Source organism: Grammomys surdaster, unplaced genomic scaffold, assembly GCF_004785775.1.
Source record: "Grammomys surdaster isolate TR1022 unplaced genomic scaffold, NIH_TR_1.0 129, whole genome shotgun sequence".
Taxonomy (NCBI): domain Eukaryota; kingdom Metazoa; phylum Chordata; class Mammalia; order Rodentia; family Muridae; genus Grammomys; species Grammomys surdaster.
The window spans coordinates 17589264-17613338 of record NW_021604587.1 but is presented as its reverse complement, the minus strand read 5'-3'; the positions used below and the strand labels follow the sequence as shown (position 1 = coordinate 17613338).

Below are 24075 nucleotides of genomic sequence, written 5' to 3'. Positions count from 1 at the left end.
TGAGACCACTAGTCTTCACAAAGGGGCTGCATCCATCTCCAGGGCACCTAACTGACCTTCCCTTTTGTATACTACAGAGCCCCAAAGTGTACCACTTCTGGCCAGGTCCCCAAGCACCAACAGGAAGTACCCACCACTGCCTGTGGACAAACTGGAAGAGGAGATTAACCGGAGAATGGCTGATGACAACAAGCTCTTCAGAGAGGAATTCAACGTGAGTTCTTTGTTGTTGGTAGAGGAAGGGAGACCTATGGTCCGGCCTTTTGAGTCATGGGTTATAAAATAGGTTTCTAATGATAATGGGTGAGAAATGTTTCACCAAGTTCATCTTGCTCCTTTCCCTTGTAATCATGGAAAGAAAGTTTTAAAAAAAGGAAATTGCTTCACCTTCCTCATCTACCCATCCATTCATCATCACTGACTAGTTCATTCATTGTCGTGTCTAGTGACTCATCTGTTCGAATACTTACAAGCATTTTATAGGTACCAAGTAATATTCTAGGTCCCAGGATATAAAACAGAGCAAAAAGAAATCCCACACCCAACCTCAAATAGCTCTCTACCCACTTAGGAAACTCTACTTATGGAAACAAAACTACCTAGAAAGCCAAACAGCAATTCAAGATGCTGTCTGGATCTGAACTGTATATAGTAAGTAATAGGAGTAGTTTGATGTAAAAAAAAAAAAAGTATAGGCTTCAACAGAAGGCTAAGGATTGAGACTTGTGTTTTTCATGTCTCTCAAGGAATCAGGATGAGTATAACCAGCAGCTGCTGATCCTGGGTCCAAAGCTTCCTTGTGAGATGTGACTCAGTGATAGCTTGCTTACCTAGTATGTCACAGGTCCCTGGGTTCATTCCTCAGTACTATGGAAAATGATGGAAGAGACCTTAGCCAAGTAGTTTGCATCCATGTCAATCTAGCTAGAGAGCCTGAGGCAAGAGGATCACAAGTTCAAGGCTAGCCTGAGCAACTTAATAAGCTGCTGTCTCAATGGAATATGTAGCTAGTATTTGAGCACATTTCCTTGAAGAAAGACAGAGTAGAGAAAGGTAAGTAAGATACTAGAAATAGAAAAGGCAAGTGTCATAAGAGACGGGCATATTTAGACAGTTTTAAAGGGGCCACATAGCCAATGAGCAGTGCTGTATAGCGATTTCCTGCTAATTAGACTGTCCCTTCACGAGGAAAGGAGAAAAGATTATTATGACTCAGGAAGCACCATGGCCTGCACTCTTGTAGGGAGCTCCAGCGGGCATCTGAGTGGTTGCTTATGCTGGATGGGCTTTAGGGTTCCAGCTGCCCTCAAGTCATCCTGCTCCTACCTAGTAAATTTAGCAATGCACTCTGTCCAACCTGGGTGGAATCGTTTCTTTAGTCTGCCTTTGGTGCCCTGTCTGGCATGAGTAGACATTTATTCATATCTCCCAAAGAAAAGTCCTGTAACAAGGAGTAGTAGGAAACAAAACTAAGAAAAGTCTAGCCCAGACCACTCAGCTCGAGATTGCTTCAAGTAAAGTGGAAACCTGTGAACTAAGCAGATTGCTGTTTTGGGAAAAAAAAAAAAAAGATTCTATTTGTTCTATGGAGAACAGCCTGTGGGAACCAGATGGGGATCAAGGAATACAGCCAGTCTGCAGCCATTGTTAAGACCAATTCTAACTTTTATAATTATCTAATATGGTCATTATTAAAGAGAGGGAATAGGAGACAGGACAGAGGAGGCCAGTTCCAAGACTGTTGGCATCCCTTGTCTTTTGCATTGTGTCATGTGACATCTTCGTCTTTTAAATAGGTTCTTCTCATAATGACAAAATGGCTACCCCAGTTCTAGAAATAATATAGCGATCCAATCAGGTCCACTGGGAAAGGGATGACTATTCTAAGTTTCTGGAGACTTCTTTTGCTACATGTTCCTTAAAGTTATTCCATGTAGGGAAGAAAGCTCTTGCAGTTTAGTAAGGTCAGTGCAGATTATCTCTGATCTGTGCAGATAACCCTAAAGGGAAACTTTAGAATCCAAAAAGAAAGGAGGCTGGGCGGGGGCTGGAGAGGTGGTTCAGCAGTTAAGAGCACTGACTGCTCTTCCAGAGATCCTGAGGCCCAGTCAGTAGAGTGATGCCATTTAGGCCCGAGGACCTGAGTTTAGACCCTGAGCACCCAAGTGAAAAAAATGGCTACTTTGTCATACTTCCTTAATCCCAGAGCTAGGAAGGCAAAGACTCCGTATTGCTCCCTGAGTGGCAGGCCTAACCAGAATGGTGAGCTCCAGGTTCAGTAAGAGATGCTATTTCAAAAACAATAAATACCGTGGAAAATGACTGAGAGATTCCGTTTGTCCACCCGTGGCTTCCACACATACACATACAGACATCACACACAGGACAATAAAAGGGAAAGTGGTTTTTAGGTGGCCGTACCACACTCACAACTGCTCTGTCACTGAGGAATCTGTGTTCAGTGACATCTTTAGAAAAATCACTGGCTTCAATGTGAAGAGTTAGGAGGAAGGAGGAAAGGCTTGAAGCCTACGGTCATACACCAGGTAAGAGTTGACGGAAGAGTTTAGACCTTAAACTGTTGGAAAAACAGTTTTGTCTTAAACTGTTGGAAAAAGAACACTGTTTAATACTCATTATTGAGAACATTTAGCACATCCCACCAGATAGCCTCACAGATGGGACTGTGGTAGACATTGTACTGTTCTGTAATCTATAACACCAGCTGCTCTTGATGATGGTGTATGTGACCCTATTGACATACTTTTTTTTTTTTTGTAAAATTAATTCTATTGGGGAAATAATATCCCCTGAGATACCATAATAAGGCATTCTGGTAAATCCTTGGAGAGGAGTCCTAGAAGCATGAGGTGGGGGAAAGAGGGAGACAGACAGAATAACTATCAGCCTGCATGTTCATGAGCACTATCTGGTGAGTGCTCACCTGAAGCATAAATAGTTCTCTGTTCTTGTTTAGAACCCAGTCTCTTGTGAGATAGGCTTAAAGTTCTCTTCACTGAGCGGACATCTCCATATAGTCATTAAAGCTGTCAGTGGAACATATACTCTACCACAGTCTATGTCTGTCCAGCTTGGGCCGGCATAGCACACAGTCATATACACCAGATCCAAGGTTTCCCTTAGCCAACTGTTGATATCAACAAGAAGTCATAGGTGTCTTCCGAGGGAGAAGGATCTGTGGCATGTGGCAGGTCTTCTATACACATTGCTTCTAGCTATGGTGTATTTCTGCCAGGCATATCCAAATTTGTAATTCACAGCTCACATAACTAATTTATGACTTTGTATCTTCTTTGTATCAAGTAAATTGTTCCCACCCTAGGGCTCAGTTCTAAGCTAGGAGAGTGATCTTGTAGACAAGACCATGTGCTTTCCCCCTTTATGAGGTTTAGAGTCCCACAGAACTTGCTTGGCTATTTGCCTCAGCCTAGATCAGTTTCTTTCTGACATTCAGTAAGTAGATGAGAAAGATACCCAGCATTTGTCATGCCCTTTCTCTAGGATTCAAAATAGCCAGGCAAGTATTATCACTCCTTTTACTGGGGGAGAATGGTGGGGTAGGGAGCAGGAGCTTTATGTCAGAGGAAGGAGCCTAGCAGGCCTACAACTATGACCTCAGAAAACGAGTCTCAAGTCACAAGACAACCCTGGGGTTTGCTTTACTCTGTTCTGCTTTTATGTCCAGCATGCATATCTAAGATATATAACCCCCTGCTCTTGAAGCTCTATTAGCTTGGCATCATTAGCATGATGGTCAGGTTAATGTCCTATGAAACTATGAGACAAAATACTGGCAGACTTGGCCACATCTAGATAGATCAGTGTTATTTATTACTGAGGTAGTTCTTTTCATGAAAATGAGAAACAGCAGCCTGGTATGGCTATCCCCTAAGAGGCAGTGTCAGCGCCTGACTAATACAGACACAGATACTCACAGCCTACCATTGGACTGAGCCTGAAGACCCTGAAGGAAGAGTTAAACACGGACTGAAAGGAATTGCAACCCCATTGGAAGAAACAACAATATCAACTAACTGGACCCCCCAGAACTCCCAGGGAATAAACTACCAACCAAAGAGTACACATGGAGGATTGATCCATGGCTCCAGCTAACTATGTAATAGAAGATTGCCTTATCTGGCATCACTGGGAGGGGAGGCCCTTGATCCTATGAAGGCTTGATGCCCCAGCATAGGGGGATGGTAGAGGGGTGAGGTGGGAGTGGGTAGGTGGGTAGAACACCCTCATAGAAGCAAAGGGGAGGAGGTTTGGGAATGGGGGGTTGCAGAGCGGAAACCAGGAAGGGAGACAACATTTGAAATGTAAATAAATAAAATAACCAATTAAGAAAAAAGACAGTGGGAAACAGCTCCAAATAATGTGTGCAACTTAAAAAAAGCATACACTTGTCCCATTAAACCTAGATTGAGGTAGTAGGGGTTCTACATTAGGAAGACAAGTTGCTGGGAAACCAGTTGTTAAGTCTGCAGCTCCAGCTGATAACTGACTCGGTTTATCAAAAGCCAGTATTGATTTGACTCACTTACTGTATAGCCCAGGCTGTCTTGAAATTTACTATGTAGCCTAGACATGCCAGGAACTGCAGATCTTCCTGCCTCAGCTTCCACGTACCTTGTTAAAGACCACGTGTCTTCTGTGTTAGCCTGTTTGGTATTCTCTCTCTCTATCCCTTCATTTCCCCTTCCCTCCAAGGTACTGTTTCCCAGGCTGGCCTCAAGCTCTGAATTTCACAACAGTCTTCTATCTTAGTCGCTTATTAATACAGACTAATAAATCCGAGTTATTTCTCCCAGCCCCAAGCTCCCTGAAAAACGACCTCGAAACTCAAATTGTACGTACAAATACCTAGGCCATAAGTTTTGGCTGCTACCCAACCATCTCATGAATTAATATCCCATTTATTCTAATCTAAGCTCTGCTATGTGGCTGGTTACCTCTGCTCGGGTTCCATGCGTGTCCTCCTTCTTCCCGGGTGCCCCATCCTCCTGCGCTTCCTCTATCCCAGAATCCTTTCTTCCTAGCGGATGTCCCACCTTCTATTTCCTGTCTCAGCTACAAGCCAATTAGCTTTAATTGACAAGTGTTGCATCCATACTGTACAAAGTATGTACACTCTGTGAGTGTCACTGTAACTGGATGTCCTACAAGCTTTTATGTTTTCTATACTGCTTACGATCTCTGCTTGTGGAGTGGAGACGGAGCCTTTGGTAGGTCAGTGATCCTGGAGCTTACATTTGCTTTTTCTATAACAATCTTTATCTAGTAGGTAGGGAACTTGTACACTTTTGGATATTCTGCTGTAATTGGTATCCCCTAATATAACCCAGTTCGAGCCAGAACCCCTTCCTTTACCTGGCCTTTAAGTACTCCATTGTAAGTAATATGTCATAGTGATATTCTGGACTCCTAGAAATTTTAAGGCCAGAGCCCAGTAAATCCTAAAATTTTTATTTTCCTCTGCCAGTGTGAGTTACTACAGGAAATGTGGTACAAATACTTAAGACAGAGAAATATGGTCATGGAATATGAGTTCAGCTGTGCTTGATCAGGTTTGTCAGAAGCAGGTGCCTGGCCTCACTGTAATTAAAGAGATGACCCAAACTAAGCTGTCAGCTGAGAAGTGGCACTTTCTCTAACAGGTTAGTCTCGTAAGTCCTCTGAAGTGACTGAGCTAGCTGCCTCCCATTTTCCGTATCATTCAGAGGCTCCAGTGTTTCCTTCACCAGTGTGTAGCATACAGCAAGGGACTATTCAAGGACATACAGCAAGATCCCACTAGAGACATGGTGAAGATGTCGTTATCTTCCTAGACTAAAAAGTAGGAAGTCAGGCTGAGGAGAAGGCTCAGTCAGTAAAATGTTTGAGGATATAAGTTGTATACCCAGAACCAATATTAAAAGGCCTAGGACACCAATATCACCATCCTGAGGAAGTAGAGATAAGTGAACCTCTGGGACTTTCTGACCAGCTAGTCTTATTAAAGAACAAGCTCCTGGGGGCTGGAGAGATGGCTCAGCTGTTACGAGCACTGACTGCTCTTCCAAAGGTCCTGAGTTCAACTCCCAGCAACCACATGGTGGCTCACAACCATCTGTAATGGAATTTGATGCCCCCTTCTGGTGTGTCTAAAGACAGTTACAGTGCACTTATATTAAAAAAAAAAAAAACCCTAACTAGCCCCTGAAGAGTGACACGACTTGAAACTCCTCTGACACTGGCATGCATGCACACACTCACAGCCTTAGTGACAGGAAGGACATAATGGGAACGGCTTTCTGCTCTGTGCTGTGTCACAAGTCTTTCTTAAGAAGCATTTCTTTAATTTCCAGTTTGGGTTTTTGAGACGGGGTTTCTCCGTGTAGCCCTGGCTATCCTGGAACTCACTCTGTAGATCAGGCTAGCCTCAACTTCACAGAGATCCACTTGCCTCCCTAGCACTGGGATTAAAGATTTATACCACCATGGTCTGGCTCTATATTCTTTTTTTTTTTTTTTTATGTAGGTGGTTGTGATTTTAATCTGAGGAATGGAGCTGGTGGGTTGTAGTATGCTTTAGTGGGTGTGTTGCATTTGCGATGAAGGAGTTGCCTTTGAATTCTGGCTAGCACATCTCTGGTCAGGTCACTGTGAAAGGTGTATCACCAGATGTGTTGTTCTGGAAAGGAACAATGGCACAGGACTTGACAGCTGTCTGACAGGCTGAAGAAAGACTGTACAGCATTTCTGTGACTCCCTGCTGATTGGGAGTTCGAAGCTGTATCTTTCATCTTAGTTACAAACTGGAGATTTTTTTTATTCACCAGCATTTGTCTTAGGAAGAATTTGTTCACACATTACAAATCCATTTCCTAGGTTTCCTAAAGTGCTCAGAGTTTAAAGAGGGAGGAAAAAAAAAAAAGACAAAGGAAAGATTCAGTTTCTAAGAGAAAAGACAGAGAAGAGAGGAAACAGGTAAAGCCAATGAGATTATCGGGTCCTGTGTATGGTCCTCTGGGGTCCCCTGCTTTTAGTGATAGGTTGATTTTTAGAATATCAGGTAAAAAGACATGTATGTCATATAATGGAACTGGACAGACATTTGAATTACCTTGATGAGTTAAGACCCCACGGAAATTAGCAAGAATCGTGACAAGGGCTTTGGGTATTCACCATGGCTGCACTCTGGAAGAGACATAGGAAAGGCACCAGCTGATCTGGTTTATGTTATTCAGTGTATCTGGTGGTTGTGTTCTTTTAAATAGAACTGCTGGTGGCTGTGAAGTGAGGGTCCTTGAAGGGAGACTGAACAGTAACAGGGACCCAAGATGCAGCAAGTTCAGATAATCCCGGACAGAACCGGGAAGTAAGACAAAGGATTGCAGCTCAAAGATAAAATAAGAAGTTATTTCTACATATATTTCTTCAGAAAAGTTCAGTCTCAGGAGATAGATTATCAGATATAAAAGCAGCATAAAGATTAATTTTTGTATATAGGCCACAAAAAATACTTTTAAAATATATCTCTTGAGGGCTGGAGAAATGGCTCAGCAGTTAAGAGCACTGACTGTTCTTCCAGAGGTCCTGAGTTCAATTCCCAGCAACCACATGGTGGCTCACAACCATCTGTATTAGGATCTGATGTTCTCTTCTGGTGTGTCTGAAGACAGCTACAGTGTACTCATAAAACAAATAAATCTTTTTTTTTTTTTTTTTTTTTGGTTTTTCGAGACAGGGTTTCTCTGTGTAGCCCTGGCTGTCCTGGAACTCACTCTGTAGACCAGGCTGGCCTCAAACTCAGAAATCCACCTGCCTCTGCCTCCCAAGTGCTGGGATTAAAGGCGTGCACCACCACCGCCTGGCTAAATAAATCTTAAAAAAAAGAAAAAGTTGGAAAAAATATATATCTTATATTAGAATCTAAGCTGTAAAGTACTTAAGAATAAATTTAACAAAATACCTAGAACATCTTTAGAGAAAATTATAAAAATGTTTGCATACATTAAAGGAAAATAGCTTAAACAAGTGAAGAAATAAAATCTCTGGGTTAGGAAGTTCAGTGTGTGAAGATGCCAGCTCTCCTCAGACTGATATGCAGATTCAATGCAATTCCAATAAAAATCCCAACAGGTTTTTTGTGGAACTTGACAAGCTGATTCTAAAATTTTTATGGAGGAGAAAAGAGTCAAGACTAGCCGAGACAATCCCGAAGAAGAAGAACAAGGTGAGGAGAACTGCCTTAGCAGACACAATGAGTCCTTATTATAACAGTTTGCTGTTGTCAGCAGGGTAGACAGATGGACTAGTGCAGCAAAATACCAAGAGTAGACAGACCCCGTGTATAAATGGAAACAGATTCATCATAGAAATGATGTTGCCTTTTGGTTGGGGGCAGGAGTGGGTTTACAGTATATAGTACTAGAACACTGTGCAGACCTATGAGAGTAAGTGAAGTGCACCATTTGTCTTGTGTAAAACGCAAGCACCAGTTTCATTTGACATACATACTGGAGTTTAAAGATTGGAAAGTGTGAAAATAATATAGGAAAGCACATCTATGACATCACAGCAGGAAAGGATTTCTTCTCCCCGACCTCCACCCCCAACAGCCCTGGCTGTCCTAGAATTCACTCTGTAGACCAGGCTGTCTTAGAACTGAGATCCGCCTGCCTCTGCCTCCCAAGGGCTTGGACAAAGGAATGTGCCACGACCGCCCAGCTGCAAAGGATTTCTTACACCTGAAGATGTTGGTAAAGTAGATTGATGAATTTGACTACATGCAATACAAAAATTTTGTTGCTAAGTAGAGAGACCATAAAAGAAAATGAAGGAGCACAGGTAACTGTGATCAGTTAGTATCCAGAATATATACAGAAATAATGGAAAAGGTAAAACAGTGGAGAAAAACGCTTGATGAGGAGGGAACCCTTTGAACCAGTCAACTGGAAAGATGACGACCCTGTTGGTAACATAGAGATGTAATTAAGACGGTTTAAAGCATGACAGCAGCAAGTGTGGATGAAGGTTCCAGTGGAGCTTATTTTGTCACACTGGTCGTGTAAACAGTCACAGTAACACTGAAAATCAGTTCTGAGCCTATGATTCATCAGCTAAGAGATGATATCATATCATAATATGGCTGGAGAGATGGCTCAGCGTTTAACAGCACGGACTGCTCTTGCAGGGGACCTGAGTTCCTTTCCTAGCACTTAAGTCAGACAGCTCACAGCTGCCTCTAACTCCAGCTGCCTGGGACCTGGTGCCATCTTCTGGCCTCTTTGGGGGCACACAAACACTGCATACTTACACAGACATACCTGTATGTAAACAAAACGCAAGTAAATATTGTTTAAAAAGACCAAACCAAAACTGTTTCTCTCACTTGTTAAAAAGAGCAAATGCCGGTTACAAACAACAGTTGAATGACTTCAGAACATGTCTTAGGGTTTCTGTTGCTAAGATAAAACACTGTAATTGAAGCAACTTGGGGAGGAAAGGAATACAGCCTACTCTTGAGGCATTTTCTCACTTGAGATTCCCTCCTCCTAGATGACTTATGTCAAGTTGATACAAAACTATGCAGCACACGAGCATAATGTTGAACCAAAAGAAAAGCACCTTAGCACCTATTATGCTTCCATTTTCATCACAAAGTACACTGAGCAATAATAAGGATACAGTATATGGAATGCATATCATAACAGGATGATGATAAGTTCCAAGTTTACCTGTGAAAGGAGAGAGAAGAATTCAGAAGGAGTAAAGGAATCCAGAATGAACTTGTAAGTTATTGTAGACTGCAGATGTACCTTTTTTAAAAAAAAAAAAATGTTGAAGCACATAATCTTGGTTCAGTTACAGTTTGACAAAGAAGTGAAATGGTCTTTGATGCTACCTACTGTTTTCTAGAGAATTAAATGTCTTCTAGTCACTCAGTTCTGCAGCTTCTTCCAGGAGTTGGGCAAGCTGTTCTCAGAGCAAAAATGAAAGCAGGCAAAACATAGGCAAAACAAGCTGTATCTTTTCTCCTGTCTCTTCCCTGGTGGTCCTGATAGGACTGTGAGGCAGCAATCAGTCATTCCTACCCTTCTGTGTTAAAGATTGTGTTCTGTGGGGTCTAGGCCTATAGCCCAGTTGGGACTACTTGCTTTGCATACAGAGCCCTGGGTTTGACTCCTGATACCACATAAAATGGAGCATGGTGACACATTCCTTTAATCTCAGCACTCTGAACGTGGAGGCAGGGGGATCATAAAGTCAAGGTCATTTTCAGTTACATAACAAGTTCAAGGCCAGCCTTGGATAGTTCAGTAAATCCCTCTCTCCCTTTCTCTGTTCTACATCATTTTTAAAAAGGAAATTGTAGGGTTAGTCTGAGGACTGAAAAAGCAGGCATTTCACCTGTCCTGTGCCAGCCTGGAAACCCAGCCTGGACCAAAGATGATATAGTGTAAGTGAACTGGGAAATTCCAGGATTGGATGTTTCTCAGTTCTGTATGCAAGAGTTGGCATAAAGAAAAAAAAAAGCAGGAAACTTTCCTATCGTTGTGTGCTGACAACATAGAGTCTTGAATTGTTTGTGTTAGTGAAATAACACTGCAGAATCTCCAAGGTTTAAACTGAAGTCTCTTGACTCAGGAAGGGATGATAGACTATGAGACTGATTACTCTTACCTTTAGATTATAGTATAAATTTATACCTTGTCATGCAAGGCCCACGAAATAGCCTTGTTCCCTCCTTAAAGCACCTTTCACCAGACAAAACCAGCTTCCTCAAAGCTGACATTTCCTTTTAATCATTCTTTTTTTCCAAAGTTGGAAACCTGGGAGCTCTCCTCCATTCCTTTTTCTCCCCTCAGTCTACATCACTTCCATCCGTCTCCAAATGCAGTGACCATAACTCCAGAATATAGCTCAGGTGCATCCACTTGCTCATATCGTCATCTGTCTGAGTCACAGTTCTGTTGCTATGAAGAGACAACATGACCAAGGCAACTCTTACGGAAGAAAGCATTTAATTGGGGTTTCCTTTCAGTTTTCAGAGGTTTAGTCCATTATCATGATAGGATATCATTATCATGATAGGATATCCGGGGCATGGGAGCACACAGACAGGCATGAGAGCAAAGACCCACATCCTGATCTGTAGCCTGAGAGAGAGAGAGAGAGAGAGAGAGAGAGAGAGAGAGAGAGAGAGAGAACACGAGCGAGCTAGCCTGGGCCTGTCTTGGGCTTTTGAAACCTCAGAGCCCACCCCCAGAGACACTTTCTCCAACTAGGTCACACCTCCTAATCCTTTTCAAATAACGCCACTTCTTGATGACTAAGCATTCAAATATGTGTGCCAATGGAGTCCATTCTTACTCAGACCACATCATCTTTCTGCATCTATCCCATGCTTTGATTTTTGCCTCTCTTCAGTCTTATTTTTCAAAGAGCAACCAGAGGTATTCTTTATCGTGTAAACTAGTTTCATTCTTAAAACCCTCAATGAGTTTACTCATATATTTAGGATCTAAACTCCTGTCGTAAGGACCTCCATGAAAATGAATAGTCTCACCTTGTCAAATTCTGACTGCTTTCTGCCATCTTTCTCCTGCCATCTCCACCAGCGTATTGTGTATTACGCTTACTGACTTTTCAGTCTTTGTGCAGGGGAACCTTCAACTGCCTCCGGGTTTTCACAGGTTTTATAACTCATTACTGGAATAGTATCTCCTGGCTCATCCTTCCACATGGGCTACTTTTGATCTAAATTTTGCTTTTTCTAATAGCATTCTGCTTTTCATGACGTATTGCGTGTGTGTGTGTGTGTGTGTGTGTGTGTGTGTGTGTGTGCGCGCGCGCGCGCATGTGTTTTACTTGTATTACTAGTTTAATGTCACTCACAAGTTTATATTATAACAAGGGCAAGAACCATGTATGTTTCACTGTTTGCTATGCCAGCCTAACGGGCATACAGCATGTATCTGTTTGAATGTAAAATCAATCACATGTACACTGTAATATACTCTCCCCCTGCTGCTGAAGACTGTGGCTTGTCTCAGTATTCAATCACACTAAAGATGATGAAGGAAATGAGTTCACATAGGCATTTTGTTTCCTTGAGGAGATTATCACCTTGCTGGATCAAAAGATAGGGCTATTTTTAAAGCTCATAAAAATGTTCTGATCACTCAGTTGAAGTTTTCCAAGTTAGCTAAAATAGTTCCTGTTTTGCCTTCTTTGCTGTGAATATGAGGGATCCGTTCAGATAGAATTCAGCATCACACTCTCATAATATTGACTCCTGAATACTGCTTTGTACCACACATGATGTTATATCATTCACTCGTCATGTTAAGATGAGGTAATACAGGCTGAGAGAGTTAACAGATTTACTCAGGTTCATAAACCAGGCTCTCATGCCAAGACACTGTGATTACCTACGCCATCCCTGCAGCTAAGCTACAGTTGCTCCAGAATTGATGACCATTCTTTGTCACTTCATCCATCTCTACCGATTCCCACCTGCCACACCCCTGTAGGGTACTGCCTACCCGTCCTTGCCATGCAGTGCTAGAGGCTGGGTGCCTTGTCTCTGAAAGACCCCTAAAGAGGCATTGGCTAACCAGTAACTCATAGTAGTTCACACTTGAGTTTCATCTTGTCTTTGCATGATGGTTAAAATACTTACATGCACTAATAAATAAGTGACCCGTTTCTCCCTTTGTAAATCCCCACTCCCAGTTTACAGGTGTAGTCCGTTTTGGCCACACATTGTAATAGTCCTCTAACTAATAATCATATAAAAAATATGCATCCTCTCCCTGTGGATTCTTGGTATTGAGTGAATCCTTAAGGCTTGAAGCGCTGTAGGAGAAAGGTGAATTTTCTCTGTTAGGCTGGTAATATTCACCTGGGTCTGTGTTCTCCTCCTGCCGTCCAAATAGGACTCACTGACAGATCGGGCATGGTCAAGGAGAATGCTTGCTTGGTGTTTATCCCTCTTAATAACTCCTTTGCTTTCTCTTAACCTTTCAGGCTCTCCCTGCTTGTCCTATCCAGGCCACCTGTGAGGCTGCCTCCAAGGAAGAGAACAAGGAAAAAAATCGATATGTAAACATCCTGCCTTGTGAGTGTTTGTAGGGTTTCTTAGATTCTTTGAGGATGGAAAGAATCTTGAAGTTGGTAACAGGAAGGCAATAAGAAGAATATGCTTGGTCCTTAGGGCTGAAAGAACATGGGTGCTCCCCTCAACCCCCAGGGAACCCACAGTTAGGTGGGACAATGGATCACAGTTTGAATTGCAGGCCTGTTTCTAGAGACCAGGCAGGGCAGCTTCATGGAACCAGGCAGAAAGTAGGTTGGTTGGTTGGTTGGTTGGTTTGATACGCACACTGCTTGCTCAAACAAACTATCATTCTAAGTTCTCTCTTTAGCTGTAAGCAAGGATATAGTGAAATCACTGAACAAAACCACTCCATTGCTAGAAAGAAAAGTTTATTGGGAAATCAAACTTCAGAGGCTGTCTCTTGGGGTCAGAGAGAACAGTAAAAGTTAAGGGGAGCAGGTAGTGATGGAATCAGGCATATGATCAGGACAGCCTGGGAACCAGCATAGGGACATTGATGTGTTACAGCCCATTGCCAGAAGTAGTTAGTTAAGGGTCACATAAGGGAAGTAATAGCTTTCCTGATCAACAGAAATTACTTCACAAGATTTCTGGGGACATTGAATTTAGGTAGCAGTCCTTATATTGCTTAGTCTGAGTCTAGTCTGGGCAAGCCCAGACTGCCATTTAGGACACTGTCAACAGCAGTACCATTTTGGAGGCCCATTTTGAGCCTAAAGATAACTTCTTCCCAGAGTCAGCCACTGATAATCAGTTGATGTCATCTAACAGATATTTTTCTAAGTCTCTGTTACAGAGTTTGCTTTATCTAGTAGGGTATGAGACAAAGATGTTTGAACTTCTTTGTATTTATATATTGACTTTTTAAATTTTTCTCATTTGGGGGCTAGATGGCTCAGCTGTTAAGAACAGTTCCTAACCCGGGTTCAGTTCAGTACCCACATGGAGACTCACAGCCATCTGTGACTCCAACTTCAGGAGGTCTGACACACACAATAATAAATCTAGTCTAAAAAAAATTTAGCCGGGCGGTAGTGGCGCACGCCTTTAATCCCAACACTTGGGAGGCAGAGGCAGGCAGATTTCTGAGTTCGAGGCCAGCCTGGTCTACAGAGTGAGTTCCAGGACAGCCAGGGCTACACAGAGAAACCCTGTCTCGAAAAAACAAAACAAAAAATAATGTATCCTTTTAAATCCTTTTAAAACTTGAATTGCATTTATTTGTGTATGTGTATAGCTACACATATGCCATGGTGCACATGTGTCGGTTGGAAGACAGCTTACAGGAGCTGGCTCTCTCCTTCTATCTTGTAGCTCCTTGGATTGCCAGGCTTGGCAGTAAAGGCCTTTACCCTTTTAGCCATTTCACAGGCCTTTATTCCTTTAAAATGTTTGCTTTCTAGTGCATAGTAAGTGTATTAATACTTGTACATAATTTGTCAATAATTGAACAAATATTGAAAATACCTACTCAGGTGTGATTGGTGAAACCTGCAATCTTATTTGTATCCATATGTGTGGGTGTATATATTTGTACACAACATTTTTACATGTAGAAGGTATATTGTATAGTATACACTTCTCTGACTTTAATATATATATTGTCAGTTCATCTGTCCAGAAGCACTTTTTATCAATAGTTTAATATTCTAGAGTATAGATACAATATAATAATCCTAATATGGTGAAGGTGTTTTTAGTTTTAGGGCACTAAAAACAGCATTGAGAACTGCCTCAGTGAGTAAGCCTGAGGCCCTGAGCTCAATACTTGGAATCTACATAAATTCGAAAATAGAGAACCAGCTCCACAGAATTGTCCAGCAACCTCCACATGTATGGGGTAGCACATGTACCCACACATGCATCTCACACACATAAAATAATAAGAAGAAGAAGAAGAGGAGGAGGAGGAGGAGGAGGAGGAAGAAGAAGAAGTAGTAGTAGTAGTAGTAGTAAAATAATGGTGAGAGGGCTTAGCAGGTAAAGATTCCTGACACCCTGAGTTCAATCTACAATAGGAGAAAACCAACTCATGAAAGTTATCCTCTGACCTACACACACACACGCGCAAGCACCGTAGCACAAAGCTTACCTGCACTCATACATACCATATGCAAGCACATACACACACACACACACACACACACACACACACACACATAAAAATAACTATAGTAATATTAAACTTAACATTTTTTTGAATCAGGGTTTCTCTATGTAGCTCTGGCTGTCCTGAAACTCACTGTATAAACCAGGCTGTCCTCAAACTCACAGAGATGTGCCTACCCCTGCCTCAAGGGTGCTAAGACTAAATAACAGTCTTAAAGGGCTAGTGTGGGAGGCAGCAAGGAGGCTCAGGGTAAAGGCACTTGCTGCCAAGCCTAGGGACCTGAGTTCAATACCTGGATCACACATTATAGGAGGAGAGACTTGATTCTCTTAAGTTGTCTGCTGAGTTCCACAAGCACAGGCAGATGCACATACAATAAATATTTTTAAAATGTGTTATACAATCTAAAGGCAAGGTGCAGTGGCTTCTATGAACCTAGCACATGGGAGGCCTTAGCAGGAGGACTGTTGTAAGTTCAAGTCAGCCTGGGCTACAGTGGGAGTCCTGGGTTATCCTGATCTACAAAGTAATACTATATAAAAAAGAGTATTGGAATACCATGTCTCAGTCACAGAGACAAGGTGTCTGAGCTAATCTTCAGGGACAATAAGAAACAAGATTGGATCTCTTGAGGTGTTAACTTCTTGTTTGGTTTTTCTCCAGATGACCACTCTAGAGTGCACCTGACACCTGTTGAAGGGGTTCCAGATTCTGATTACATCAACGCTTCCTTCATTAATGTAAGGAGCCTGGCCTCTTCTTGTTTATCCATGAGAAGCTATTAGCTGCCGTCTACTGATTTCTTCCTAGCTATGTTTTGAGAGATGGCCACCACAAGCTTTTCCTAACAAATCTGATTTTTTAAGTGGCTATCTTTATTTTAGTAGTGGCTAATTTAGAATACATTTTGGTTTTTTTCCTCATTTGATATAAAACAGTACAGAAATCTGAATCTAGATGTATATTTCTGTAAACCCTTTTTTGAGCATTTCAAAGCTCAAAAAAGCTTCATTTTGAGCATTACTACTGAAGCCTCAGTATAAAAATAAGGGAGACCAAGACAAGAAAAGCTGCTACCAGGCTGAAGAGATGGCTCAGCGGTTAAGAGCACTGATTGCTCTTCCAGAGGTCCTAAGTTCAATTCCCAGCAACCACATGATGGCTCACTACCATCTATAATGGGGTCTGATACTCTCTTCTGTTGTATCTGAAGAGTGCAATGGTATATTCATATACATTAAATAAATAAATAAAACTTTTTTAAAAGTATGATATTTAAAAAAAAGAAAAGCTGCTACCAATAAGTCTAGTCAGTACGTACCTTGTGAATCAGGCCTGAGGGAAAGGAGGTGCTCCCAGGTACCCTAGAGTGATGCAGACAACCTGGGGTATCTATATTCTGGGCAACACAAAGGTTACCTCACAGGTAACCTTTGTGAAACACAGCCTTTGACACTGTAACAAGAGACTCTAGTCTAGACTGGAAGGAACCAGCTCCTTGCTATCTTTAGTTGCCTTAGGGCATATAGCAAGTCTTTCAAAGTGTTTCTACTGGAAGGAATGTAAATTCCACCTACACAAACAGCTGGGGACTCAGGTTTCAGAACACAGAGACAAGGAAGCTGCCCAGTAGCCACATTTCATCAGTCCCTTAGTAGTTTTCCTTCTGTTCTGCTTTAGTGATTAGGTGATGCTACTAATGTGGGCACTCTTCCGGAGGTAGCCGACCCACTCCGCGTATGAGACACTCCCGGGCTGGCCTCCACATCTGTGTGCGCTTGTGTTGATTTTTTAAGGTTTCTGTGCTCCATTGAGACTTCAACAGTGGCTTTTTATGACGCCAGGAGTGTGGTGTGCTTAATGTGCTTCTTAAGAGCCCATCAGTTTTAATTACAAGTTTAGGACTGGGGCAGAATTGAGTATCCTAAATTACGCCTGTCTCAATTTTCACGTTGTAATGATTTAAAACATTTCTGAAAACTAAATTGCTGTTCTCAAGAGAAAGTTGTAAGAGGCCCACTGTTTATTGCCGACCTTAAGTACATTCTTCTCTGCTAGGAAACAATTCCATTCTGCCCTTGTTTGAACTAGAACAGGAAATGACTTCTCAGGTTGAGGTCCATCCTTTGATTTTACCACTACCTTGGTGTGGCCTGGTGTCCCAGTAAGACTGCTTCCCACTGCCCACCTTGCTGCCATCTGCACAGGGAGAAAAGAGAGACCCTGTCTGGTCTGAGCAAACCTGGCTGTTTCTAAAGTTTGTTTACGCCTGAGAAACATCCTCAAGAACAAATGCTTTGTCCTTCCCAGTTTCAGCCCAGCTCCACCCTGGAACCACCTTACATGCTCTGCCTTGGAAGGCCTCACCCATGAACACTAAAACTCACATTGTTGGCTACTAGTAAAGCAGCAGACACGGTGTAGACCAGGGGTCAGTCTCTGGATGCTCTCCCCAAGTATTCCTGAGAATTCACCTTGAGAAGACTATCCACACCCTTTGAGCTTCCTCGTCTCTGATTCTCCTCTCCAAAGCCAACCCTCCTGGGCTTTCTGTAATGGAAATTCTTATGAATTGCCTAGACCTTTTACAGGGGAGGCTTTGTGAACTGAGAGTCATTCTGCAACTTCTGCTTTTCACTTTTCTTTCTCATCTCTTTCCACCTAGGGCTACCAGGAAAAGAATAAATTCATCGCTGCACAAGGTAATGACAACTTTTTATTCTTGGGCTAAACATGATCCCATATGGGTTGAGGGTGGGGGATTTTGCCCAGATACTAAATGAAGTAATGAAAATACAGTAACTTTTCTCCAGTTGCTGTCACCTAAAAGATACATAGAAGCCTGGGAAATGGCTCAGTTAGTAAAGTACTTGCTGCACAAACATGAAAACCTGAGTCTAGATTCCTAGCAACCTCATTAAAAGCACATACTTGATTCTACTGCAGGAGAGGCAGAGGCGGAAAGATCCTAGGGACTCACTGGCTAGACAGTCTATCTAGTTAAGCTCTAGGTTAGTGAAAGAGTGTCTTCAGAAAAATAAGGTAGAGAGTAGTTGAGGAAACCCTAATATTTGACTTCTTACCCCCACAGGCAAACAGTGCACCTCTACAGTAGTATGCAAAGGCACACAACACACATGAACATGTGCATACATACTCTCACACACAAGAAAGAAGGAAATATCATACATCTTACAGGTTTGCACCTAATGGCATTCATCTTGATGACTTAGTATCAAAAAGTCCTTTTTTAAAAAGTCCCTTGTAGCTTGAGAGATGGTTCAGTGGAGAGCACCAACGGCTTGTATAAGCTGACAATATAACTGCTTTGTGATATGATTAAGGGGAAGCTTTTTATTATAGATATGAGAGAGAAAACATTCTAGAAGAATCTGGGAGAGTTCAGAGCAGAGAACGAGAAAAGTAGACTGAACATGACCATGATCATGAGCAGGAGCAGAGCAGAGAGATAAAGAAATGAATAAAGGAGGAGGGAGAGGAGAGGAAGAAAGAGAAAGAGGGAGGGAGACAGCCCCAGAGCATAGGCAAAATAGCAGGTTAGGAGAGTGAGTAGCTGGGGAGAGGAGCCTGTGAGCTGGAGGGAGTTAGGATGGTGGAGAAGGTAAGAAGGGCTGGGGTGCTAGAAGTGTGTAGCAGGCGTGTGTGATGCTGAGGGAGCCTGCAGGAGCGTATACTTTGTTATACTAATAGATGCCACACCCACAGCCACAGATACACAGTGAGACCCTGTCTTAAAAAAACAACAACAACAAAAGGAGGGGAAAGGTCAGCATAGGGAAAGAAGGAAAAGTATGAACAGACATGCCAGAAAGAGGAAGTGTTGCTCACTGGCCACGGTCAGTCTGCTGCTTTGTCTCTCTGTTCTAGACTCTTCAGGCACCTCTGGATATTCTCTCTCTTGTTTACAATAAAAACCTCCTGCTAATCATGGAGCAGCCAGCTTGGTGGTTTCTTTACTGTGCTCCTTGCATACAGGCCTCAGTTCCCCTATGAGAGTTGCATGCAGATGATTGTGAGCCACCATGCAGGTGCTGGGATTGAACCCAGGTCCTCTGGAAGAGCAGTGTTATATCCAGATTCCAGTTCCTCAGACTCCAAAGGGCCATCCAGTATCCAAAAAAAGGATTCAGCCTGGGCTGTAGGAAGATTTCAGCTGTTAGATAAAGGCAGCATTCCTCAGGGAGTCGTCTCCCTTGTCACTGGCAGAAGGGACAGACTGCTACCTGTGGTACCTAGTGGTATAACAAAGTGCATGCTGGCCTGCAGGCTCCCTCAGCATCACACATGCCTGCTACACATTTCAGAGGCCACACTAGCACCCCAGCCCTTCTCACCTTCTGCCCCACCCTAACTCCTTCTAGCTCAAGGCTTCCCTCCCCAGCTGTTCCTTCCCCCACCACTCAGCATTTCCCCTCCCTCTCGCCTTTGTTCCCCTCCTGCTTTTCTGTCTCCCTTTCCTCCTGTGAGATCAGCAAACCTACCTGAGAGCTGCCCCCAGTAAACCTGCCTTTATACTTTAATCTGGCTTGAATGGGCTTATTTCATGGATGGAGAAAACATATCAATAATACGTCATGCTTTTGCAGGTTTTTCGTCTTTTTTCAGATTAATCATTGTCTTGTTTTTCTAGTCACCTAGTTTTTTATAGAAAATGCTACTGGTTTCCCCCTTAAAGTCTTTCCTAAGAGTATGTCTCCTTTCAACACCTTCAAATAAATGAGATTTAATTTAATTTAATTTAATTTAATTTAATTTTTTGGTGGGCCTCACTGTGTAGATCAAGCTGGGCTGAAACTCACAGGGATCCCCTGCTTTCATGTGCTAGGATTAAAGGCATATGTCACCACATCCAACTGAGCTGAATGGTTGCGTGGGTGGGTGGGTGGGTGGGTGGGTTGGTTGGTTGGTTGGTTGGTTGGTTGGTTTGAGACTAAATCTCCCTATGTAGACCAGGATGGCCTCCAACTCACAGAGATTTCTCTGACTCTGCCTCCCAAGTGCTGGTATTAAGAGCATGTGCCACCATGCTAACAAGCTGAAGATTTTATTTATTTATTGGAAGGGGCTGGCACTGGCACACACATGCTATAGAATACATGCGAAGGTCAAGAAACAACTTTGAACAGTTGTTTCTTTCCTTCTACCATGTGGGTCCCAGAGACTGAGCTCAGTCTTCAGATTGGGCTGCAAGTGCCTTTACCCGCTAAGCTTTCTTGCCACCTCCTAAAGTTTCATTGTTTTAAGTACATTTGGGGGCTTTCCTAAAACCTTTAGTTCTATAACAGATCCAGTGCCTCTAAGCCATGTCAAAGTTCAATTGCAAAGACTTGTTTACCATACCCTGGAATTCCACTAGCCTCTTCACTGTTAAATCCCACCCCCCACCTCTTATTGTACAGAGCCTGGCTTTGTTTAGGAACTTCTTATAGCTTTCTGAGAAGGGCTATATGGAAAGTAAATTTAAATTCCAACCTGAACAGGTCCTTCAACCTTTCTGGGGTTGATGATATTCATTCCAGAATGTAATAAATGTCAGAGTTAGCCCTTGGCTTACTGTCTGGACTGTATTCAGTAATCAGTCATGACTTCTCATCCTTTACCCTTAGAAAACCATTGTGTTCTTTCCTACTTGGAAGCCTCCTGTCCACACTCCTAATGAAGTGTCTGGCACACACGTGGTAAATAATGGGAAATATTCAGTTGGCAGGTGGATGAATGGATAATAAGGTGGATATTCCTCTGAAGATATATAGACACAAAATTCCAAAAGTCAGGACTGAGTAGTCTCGGATTTCTAGAATTATTTTCCCTTTTCAATCTTCACTTCGGCTGCTTTAGGACCAAAAGAAGAAACAGTGAATGATTTCTGGAGAATGGTATGGGAGCAGAACACAGCCACCATTGTCATGGTGACCAACCTGAAGGAGAGAAAGGAGGTAAGCTGGAAATTTAGAAGCAAGCCCCGATGTAGGCGTATCTGGTAGAGGGTCTGCTCTGCTGGAGCGATAAGCTGGAGCCTCGCTGCCTTCTTTCTTCGGTTACTGTACTAGTAGATTATCCAGACAGGCTAATGTGTCTCTTCCTGTAGCCTGGAAATTTCAGGTGAATCTCAGGACAGGGGGTAGAGGTGTCCACGGCACGTTGTCATGTCTGGAATTAAAATAGCTTATTCTCATTTCAAAGTAACCAAGAAGGGAGAAGTGGGACGTTAGCTAGAAAAGACAAGAGGCCTTCCCCTCAGCTTCTCTGGCCCCTCATTCCCTTAGTTTCCTGCAGGACCTTCTAAAGCTTCTGGTATAGCCTCAAGCTGATAGAGGGAGCCGTATAAACTAGCAGAGCCCCTAATACAGGTGTGGCTCTCAGGAATGCAGAAGCTGAGGCCACACCAAGTGCTGTGGGCAGCTCCTTCTTTTTTAAAAAAAAAAAAGTGTGTGTGTGTGTGTGTGTGTGTGTGAATTTACATCATGCATCCGAATCTTAATCATCTCTCCCTTCCCTCATACCTCCACTCCACCCTTTCCACCCTTGCAACCACCCCCCCAACAGAGAAAAAAACCTCTAGTGTGTCACAGTGTGTCCCATTGTACACCCTTTTGTCTACACTTCTTTGCTTGCAAATGTTCATTGCAATGACTTGTTGGTCTGGTACAAGGCCTCTGGCTTCTGCTACTCTATTGATAGACACTAGGACTCCTCTTGGATATCCTGTTGTTGCCCTATGTCATGAAGATCCTATAGTTTTGGATCTGTAGGACCACCCTGTTCATGAACTCCCAGCAGTTCATCAATGGGGTAGTTGTTGGGATGGGCTAATTCAAAGCCCTGGATCTGGGCCTCAGATATCTGAGCTGGTCAGCCCGCTGGCTCTCCTGCTCTCCTGTCCATGGAGCAGGCTCACTAGCAACCCCTGCTGGTCCAGGGCCAGCTCTACCCTGCTGCCCAGGGGAGGGCAGGGCCCTGTGGACATCTTCTAACAACTTTTTACTTTGTGGCCTGACCAGCTCTGTAGCTGGGCTACAGCCAGTGCCAAACCTGGGTGCCTTCGTCATGTTCTATTGTTGTGAAGAGACACTCTGACCAAGGTGACTCTTAGAAAAGAAAGCACTTTTAATTGGAGCTTGCTTACTGTTTCAGAGGTCTAGTCTATTATCTTCATGGTGAGGGGATGGCAACATGAAAGCAGGCTTGTTGCTTGAGAATAACAGAGTTCTACATCTGGATCTGCAGGCAGCAGGAAGAAAGAAATGATGGGCCAGGCTTGAGCTTTGAAACCTCAGCGCCCACTCCTAGTGACACACTTCCTCCAACAAGACCACACCTACCTAGTCCCTCCATCACACAAGCTTGTGTCTAAAACCTGGCCTGGGAGATTGGGTGGTGCAGATTTTGCTGGTAAAACAGTTTCCTGTTCACCTTGAGCTGAGGGGTAGGAGTGGAAAAGATGGGGAGTGAGGGTGATACAGAAGTGACAGAGGACAGACAGGCTTTGTGGTTTTTTCTCTCAGTCTCTTTACATCTGCTGGGGCAGTCTTTAGTGAGAGACCTGTGTCTGTTTTCATTGTAGTGTAAATGTGCCCAATACTGGCCAGACCAAGGCTGTTGGACCTATGGGAATGTCCGTGTGTCTGTCGAGGATGTGACTGTCCTGGTGGACTACACAGTACGGAAATTCTGCATTCAGCAGGTACAGTCTTCTGCCTCCTTTCTAGACGTTTGTGTAGTATCTGCCAACCATTAAGAGGGTAACAAGGTCTGGATTGTCCCCTTCTTACTCAGGAAGTCAGGAATCTCATAGTATACAGTCTCTGTGGGTTCTGAAACCAGAAATCTGACCTCCAGGAACTTCTCTGTCCGCGCTAAATAAGCAGTGTTTTTACGGCTAGGGGGAAAGGACCTGTTCAGGCAAAGTTTGATTGCCTTGAATATGACCAGGCCGTGAGAAGAGGGGTTTCAGGAAGCGGGCCAGTCCTCTGGATATTGTGTTCACCTCACTAAAGATTTCTAACACCAAGGATATGCTGGGACTATTATAAGCCTTCCAGAGTGACCATGGAGGCCTGGGCTGGAGTTGGGGATCGGGGTGCTTTGGAAAGAGGATTTATCAAGAATCAGGAGCCCTGCTAGCTGTGGTGGTACACACCTTTGATCCCAGCACGTGGAGGCACAGGCAGGAGGCTATCTAACTAGGAGGCTAGTCTGTTGTACAGAGTGAGGTTCTGTCCCTGCATGTGTCTCTGACCCTGCTGTTTACCGTAACGGTTCTTGGGCTTACTCAATCACTTAAGTTCTCTGAGTTTTGCCCGCGTTTGTAGGCCAAGTGTAGCAGCAGCTGCACAGGCTCCTCGTTCCTTACCTGACTTGTGTCACACTGCATACCCTCCTGCTGCCCTCCTCCTGTTATCAGAACAAACACTTCATTCCTCGCTTCACAGGTGGGTGACGTGACCAACAGGAAACCACAGCGCCTCATCACTCAGTTCCATTTCACCAGCTGGCCAGACTTTGGGGTGCCTTTCACCCCAATTGGCATGCTCAAGTTCCTCAAGAAGGTGAAAGCCTGTAACCCTCAGTATGCAGGGGCTATCGTGGTCCACTGCAGGTCAGTGTGGCCTGACCCTTGCCCACTTTCTGCCCCCCTTGGCCAGAGCAAGGGACCAGCACAGGGACCCTGACCAAGGAGACTGACACAGAAGAAATTCGTAGCTGGGACCCCAGGCAGCAGCCAGAAAGAATCCTCCAGCTCTAGCCTAGGGTGGAGAATATGACCTGGGGAAAGACAGGGAGTTAGGCAGCTTACTCCAGTTCTAAAATA

At 43.4% G+C, this 24075-nt stretch overlaps 1 protein-coding gene across 2 annotated transcripts in view; it reads left to right on the top strand.

Annotated features, from left to right (window-relative positions):
- Ptpra (protein tyrosine phosphatase receptor type A) overlaps positions 1-24075 on the top strand; it is a 106185-nt gene that overhangs the window by 67455 nt on the left and 14655 nt on the right. Inside the window, exons 6-12 of one of the 2 annotated variants that reach the window (XM_028754378.1) lie at positions 78-214; positions 13042-13132; positions 15906-15982; positions 17908-17944; positions 21102-21199; positions 22828-22947; positions 23696-23862. In XM_028754378.1, coding sequence (XP_028610211.1) covers positions 78-214; positions 13042-13132; positions 15906-15982; positions 17908-17944; positions 21102-21199; positions 22828-22947; positions 23696-23862 — 727 coding nt within the window. Of the gene's footprint in view, positions 1-77; positions 215-8170; positions 8243-13041; positions 13133-15905; positions 15983-17907; positions 17945-21101; positions 21200-22827; positions 22948-23695; positions 23863-24075 lie in introns of those variants that run through there. The other variant, XM_028754388.1, reaches the window with a different exon arrangement.